This window comes from Pocillopora verrucosa, chromosome 3 (genome assembly GCF_036669915.1).
Source record: "Pocillopora verrucosa isolate sample1 chromosome 3, ASM3666991v2, whole genome shotgun sequence".
Lineage (NCBI taxonomy): Eukaryota > Metazoa > Cnidaria > Anthozoa > Scleractinia > Pocilloporidae > Pocillopora > Pocillopora verrucosa.
This window is the reverse complement of record NC_089314.1, coordinates 29,998,482-30,005,314: the sequence shown is the minus strand read 5'-3', so window position 1 is coordinate 30,005,314 and position 6,833 is coordinate 29,998,482. Positions and strand designations below refer to the sequence as shown.

The window sequence follows — 6,833 nt, the reverse complement described above, 5'->3', positions numbered from 1 at the left end:
GTTAATAACAGTCTGTTTGACAAGAGTACAAGACCGCAAATTGGGTTTTCGCGCACCATAAGAAGTATCGTACAGCGCTTACTTGTAACAGTATATCACATTCTCTGTAACACCGTATATTTTATCATCACTCTGGCCTATGGCTTCCTGAGTAAAGAAAACCTCAAAGTCGACACGTTTCCCTTGCATTTTATCGCCATTTTCCCCAAGTTTGTGAGCACTTTCTGTTAAGATCACTTTTGTAAGCGGACAGATATTGAGTCAAAATGTTGAATTTGTGATGACGTCGTTAATAATTTCGGCATGTGCTAAAACCTGAAACAGCAAAACGAAACTACCAAAGGTAATGACTAAAACAAAACCACTACAGTGATCCAGATGAGTGGACGATGAAAAGTCGCGCAAAATGTAGACTTCACTTCAGATATTCTCTCGTATCTTAAGGATTTTACATATCAAGGCCGTCTCACGAAACTTAACTTTTTTCCACTACGCGAGCAGCTGAAACTACAATTTGACACTAACATGTAGTCTCCAGTTCGGAACGCCAGCCTCATTGAATACCGAAGCGTATACAGAAAGGAGAGGAAGAAACAGATTACGGTATTCATTGACAACGTCTATGTCCGTGACTCTTTTATTGATTGTTTTTTTTAATTAAGGTTCCCTCGAAGCCTAAAGCTAAGTCGATGGCAATCAAGAGATAACTGAATTTCCCCGTGAAGTAGATCAGGAGAAGACCATAAGGGCATTCATTTTATTACTTTTTATTACTTTTTATTTACTTTGAAGTAGATCAGGAGAAGACCATAAGGGCATTCATTTTATTACTACTGACTGTTATTTTCTGTATACTTTTTTGGTCGTTAGGTTCGTTTCATTTCGATCGTTTTGTTTTGGTCATTACGCGTCCATACGTTTTAGTTAGAATTTGCTCGCGTACGTCCTATTTTTGAAAATGTAACAATTCACGGCAATTTCATGTGATCAGCTAATTAATTAGAATTCTCAGACACATCACAGGTGCATCGATTTATCCACGGTGTAGGCGGAGCCAAGAAACTGCTTTCCTAGGAAAACCAAGGTTTCCGGCTTCAACATTCAGCGTAAACAAAATTATCTCTTACAACACTGCGAAAAGCCGCTCAAACTCTTTAGGGATACAAATTATTGTACAGTACTGTTGCTTCTGTCTAACTTATCGGGTAATTTTTAATTTGTCGAGAGCATTTTTTGCAAGATACTCTCTAAATTGGAAAAAATATAACCACATATATAACACCGCAGTTAACACCGGAGGAAAATGCGACATGTTGTGTGGTTCTAAAAGTTTATATTTTCATAACTTTTTATTTAAAAGACATAAAACTGGTCATAACACCTCAGTTACCTCCAGGGAAAATAGGAAAACATTTTGTAGTTCTAAAACTTCTTACATGTCCCGCTGAAAGTGTTTTGACCAAATAATTTGCAGCTTTGTTTAAGAGTTAGACTTGCCATAAAAGGTTTTTCAAAACATTCTCTGTTTTTCATTGAAGTATTTCGTTGACTGTCATATCGAGTGGTGAGATGTGAGATCAGTCATTTAAATTTAAACACAAAAGCTATGAGCTGATGACTAACAACAATTAGAACAGCTGGACAGGAAGAATGGCTGTGGCGTATAGAGCAACAATTTTGTTTTGTAACCATAGTTACAGAAGCTCAAACAGTTCTATAAATTAAAGGAAAGCACGACACCATAAAGTTTTCCCTATTGATAATCTCAGGAACAAAACCAAGTGCGAAAAACACTTCTTCGCTCAGAAGGTAAGAAATATCTCTGTGAGCTACTTATCTATATATCTTGGACCAAGCCTTTCTTGTTCAGACCAATTGCGCTGATAGCAGAAATGATCGAGAAAACTTTTGTGTAAAATTCTGTCAATTCAGCCACAGGATGTTTCACATTCTGTCAAGTTCGTTACAAATTTGTTTATTTTATAGGTTGAAGCTCTCAAATACCATCCGAAAGTCAGAATGCTTGCGACCAGTCTAACTAAGATAAAACCGGGTGATGTTTAATTAATGCTAACTACCATGCTCGACTATCATTAACAAAACGAGCCATAAAAAACTTAGGCCTCTCTATCTTAAGGTTGCTACAAAGTTAATTTTCATTTTAATAATGTGCAATGCTGTTCTATCGTATTGGAGAATGCTTTGAGATGAAAAAGGATAAATTGTGAAAGTTTGTATTTGTGAGTGATCTGACATCTTTGTCGGTAATAAGTCTGCAAAAATTTGTTTCTCGCTCTTAACTTGAATGCCGCAAGTTCAAAGTTAAACAGGCGGAATACAACATATTGATAGACGCCTGTCACCTCCAATAAGTATGATGTACTCTATTCCGTTTTTCTCCGATGCTTTTGAAAATATTATGGCTTATCAGAATAAGATAAAATTAACAAGGTAGAGTAAGAATTTAAAAATACTCCAATACAGATAAATTGCGTTACGGCGGTCTATTATTTTCCTCTTTTTGCGCCTTTTGCAGCCGTTAACTCACCTTCGAAAATGAATATTTAGCATGAAGAAATTCAAACTAAGTTTTTTTTTGTGCAAGGGATGAAACAAGCCTGTTGCATAAAAGCGTGTTTTAGAACAATTACATGATTGAACGAAGTATTTGTCTTCGAGATGTTGTGCAAGTTAAGAATCCACAAGGTAGGTTTAAGTAGACAAAGCTGACAAATAAATGCCGAACACCTGTCTTACATTTGTCTACATTTAAATTTACAGGAAAACAGGACGATTTATATTTTGGGACGCTCACTATCATATTTTTACCTTGAGTTTATAATTATTTATTTATAGCGATGCAGTTCAAGTTTTCTCTTCAACCGATCATTAATATTCTCTATATCTTCTATGGAATTATTCTCCCACCATATTTCTGTTGCACTGGTGAGTATAAATCCCTTTTTAAATTTCTTGTATTTCATCTTTTTGGTGTCGTTTCCTCAAAACCATTACACAAATGCTTATCAGAGCAAATAATCTTTAAGCAGGCAATCTTTATCTAACTATTATGTCTTCTATTATGGAATAGACGATACAAAAAAAGCCAAATTTCAAAAAGACCCCATCATATGCGCATCAATGGTTCAAAATGATGAATTTAAACAAACGATTCACAGATATCGTGGTCTAGTGATGAACGCTGTGAAAATATTCTTGATAGTTTCCTTAATATTTTCTTTCCGCGCGTTAATTCACAATCAAAGATTAATTTTCAAGAGATGACAATCACCTTTAGGGAAAACTCGTCAGGGTTCTTGTGCAGTAAAGTTTTGAGTGGAAACTAAACGATATATTTGTTTTGCTTACTACAGACGATGATTGTCGAAACATCATATTCAAGCACCGAATACCAAACATGACCATGAAAAATCACGCGATCAAAAGTGTAAACGTGCCCAACGAAGGAAGTTGCAGAGTAATGTGTTATATGGAGCCTAATTGTGTGTCCATCAATATTGGACCTGTTGCAGGAGGAAACCAAAAATGCGATTTGAATAACGCCACAGAGGAAAACCATGTTCCATTTCTTCTCGTGAAAAATTCGGGTTACACATATCTTGCAATCGAGGTAACATTTCACATTCTTACGAAACTACGGTGCCAGAAGAGATTGTTTCGTTTTCTTAGGCTAAAGACATAACATAAGGAAGATCTGCACTATAGCTTACTTTCTTTTGTCAACAGAATCTATGCAGCAGCAGCCCATGCTTAAACAATGGCACCTGTCAAGCTGGATTCACCAATAAAGGATTTCGTTGTGTCTGTCAGGAAAAATTCACTGGAGAAACCTGCCAAGTTGAAGGTAAAATGGCTGGATTATGTAGACCAGTCTCTCGCGTAGTACGCGAGGAGTTACTCACTAAAGTTTCAAAATTGACTTCAAGAACAAAATATTAACCACTGAATGAAAGCTAAAAAGGAAAATCCACGTACGGTCACTTTCAGTGAATATAGCTGGTAGATATTAAGGAAGAAGAATTGGTATTTGTTAATGTTCAGAATCAAGTTTTATCAACCAGAGCAATAGTCAGGAAAGCAAACAAAAAGCACTCAATATCCAAACAATTTAAAGTAGGAGTGTTGTTTTGTTTTTTGTTTTTTGTTTTAACTGATTTTCAGTCAAAAGAAACTGCGCAGAAATCTACAAATCCGCGGGTAAACCAGCTGACGGTGTCTACGCCATTAAACCTGATAATTTGCCTGCCTTTGATGTATTCTGTGACCAAACAACGGAGGGTGGAGGATGGACTGTGTTCCAGAAGAGACTAGACGGCTCGGTTGATTTCTACCGCTACTGGAACGACTACAAACGTGGCTTTGGTGACCTGTGTGGTGAGTTTTGGCTCGGACTGGACAAGATTCACCGCTTGACCTCAGATGATAATAACACGCTGCGTGTGGATTTTGAAGACTTTGAAGGAAACACAGCTTATGCTGAGTATAACTTGTTTGGTGTTATGAGTGAGAAAGACAAGTACAAGCTGATCCTTGGTTCTTATTCAGGTAGAACTGTCATTTTGTCTCCTCTATTCTAGTCATTCTAAGAAGTGGGGGGGGGGGGGGGAGGAGGAGGAGGAGAGAGCTAAGTAATGTAAGTATGCTTAAAATCTTTTACATCAATAGCTTTGGAAGACAAAGAAGTAACCTCAGCTCATCGCCGTGCAATCCTGGACGGCGCATACCGGACGTTGATAAGTCCAAATCTATTCGTCGGTGGATCTTTCGCAGTTAACCTGACCAACTAATCCAAATCTGAGGAGTGTCTCGGCGAACATATTTATTGTAATTATTGTATTGAGTATTTTAATCCCTACAATCATCGACAAGAATCATAGATATTACTAAGAATGCTTTTAATCCATATTATCATTGTTAAATTATACTTATCTTATATTTTAAGATTTCTTTTGAATTACGAACGGCTCATTGTTGGTCAAACGTAATACTCATAGTGCGGCTCATTTTGTCAGGAAATTCTGGTGACTCTCTTACCAAGCATCGCGATATGCCATTCACCACTAGAGATCAAGATAATGACATTCGGTGGGATCACAACTGCGCCATTAAGTTCAAAGGAGCCTGGTGGTACAATAAGTGTCACAGCTCAAATCTCAATGGCTTGTATCTTCGTGGCAATCACTCCTCCCATGCTGACGGAGTGAACTGGAAAGACTGGAAAGGACATCATTACTCCCTCAAGAGAACCGAGATGAAAATAAGACCAAAGGATTTCTGAACTGTCATGTTTGTGGCACAACAAACAGCAGCAACTTAACAAAAAAACCAAGTGTCTCGATCAGGTATATTCAGCATTAAACAATCACTCTTAAATTGGAGCTTAGCGGAACGTTGTTCGGGGTTTTTCTTGCTTCTTTGTGCGTGTTTTTCAAAATAGGAACAGTTGATTCTGTAGAATTGGCCAGTTAACTAATAATAATAATAATCATCATAATAGCAATAATGACTTAATCCATATAGCGATACATATATACAAAAAGCTTCTTATCCTAGTTGGAAATTGACAGTTAATCACAAGAAGCTCTGAAAAAATGCGCTTTCGTCTTTTCTCGAAAAACAGAAACCAATGGACTCAATTCAAGGTCTATGAGTGAGACATTCTACAGCCTGGGGGCAGCGACTGAATAGACCCTGTCTCCATAACATTTTGGGTGGGTCCCAGGTATTCAAAAAAGTTATTCTGGAATCTCAATGGCTTGTGTCATCATGGCCATCACGACTCCTATGCTCCTTCTGTCTGGGTTATACAAGTTTTGATTCTTTAAATTTTTGACTCGTATTTTCACTTGACGGAACACAAAGCCATCACAAAGCCTTCATTTTTTCAATGTCAATATCAGAAGAGTAACAACAGTCGCTAATTCAGTTCTAGTTCCCTTTGATTTCTATAACGAAACTCCAAACAATTACCCAATGTTTTGACTCTAAAGAACGCTATCAGAAAAACAAATATTTCAAGTTTTAGTGTACAATGTAACGTAATGTTGATGATTCTAAAATGCTTCATATATTGGTTTTATTTGTATTTTCTTAGCTTTTGTTAAAGTAAATACCTTGCACTGTTATTGATGAACATATTACACTTTAAACCATTAAAACACATTGTCAAGCCCAAGGTCCATTTCGTAGATATGGCTCATCAGGTGATTATGTTACAAACTGAGTTTGTAGAAATACCAAATGTAAGGATGAGTAGGTGAAATTTCTTTTGTTTTATTCCCACTAACCGAGGAGCCATGTTAGAATTTTCATATATCGAAAGTGGCGTAGTGTTCATTGGTTTGCAGGCTACAAGAGGAATCCTAACAGCTTTGTTTATTTACAAACAATTAAAATCTTTGATACATAAAAAGTTTCGATTTTTCACAATTTGAATGCGATGGGGAACGAAATCAAGAAACCAAGACCTTTCTTTTGGCTCGTTCTGCGGCTATGGCGTCCAACTCATGTAAGGTTTTTAATTTAGACGTGAGTTTGTCCATATCTTTAGGTGCACGCACGAGGAAGGGAGGTAAGAGAGGAGGGGGGGTAAGGGAGGAGGGGGGGGTAAGGAAGGAGAGGGGGTAAGGGAGGAGGGGGGGTTGGATCCTAATCAAGGGCTCCGATATTTTTCCCTATCCAACGTCCACGACTAATAAAGCTGTGCGACAATTTTAGGATTTGCTTTTCGGGTTGTTAAATTTAAGGAAATCTACAAATTATGACAGTTTGCTACAGTAAAAATACATCAAATAGTCAACAAAAGAAATTAA

At 37.2% G+C, this 6,833-nt stretch overlaps 1 protein-coding gene across 1 annotated transcript; it reads left to right on the top strand.

Annotated features, from left to right (window-relative positions):
* The first annotated feature begins 2,939 nt into the window (after positions 1-2,939).
* LOC131787823 (microfibril-associated glycoprotein 4-like) lies at positions 2,940-5,521 on the top strand. The gene is made up of 5 exons (XM_066164070.1): positions 2,940-2,946; positions 3,375-3,631; positions 3,748-3,865; positions 4,183-4,566; positions 5,034-5,521. Exons 2-5 carry the CDS (start codon positions 3,419-3,421, stop codon positions 5,297-5,299), a joined length of 981 nt encoding a protein of 326 aa, XP_066020167.1. The 5' UTR covers positions 2,940-2,946; positions 3,375-3,418; the 3' UTR covers positions 5,300-5,521.
* Positions 5,522-6,833: the final 1,312 nt, after the last annotated feature.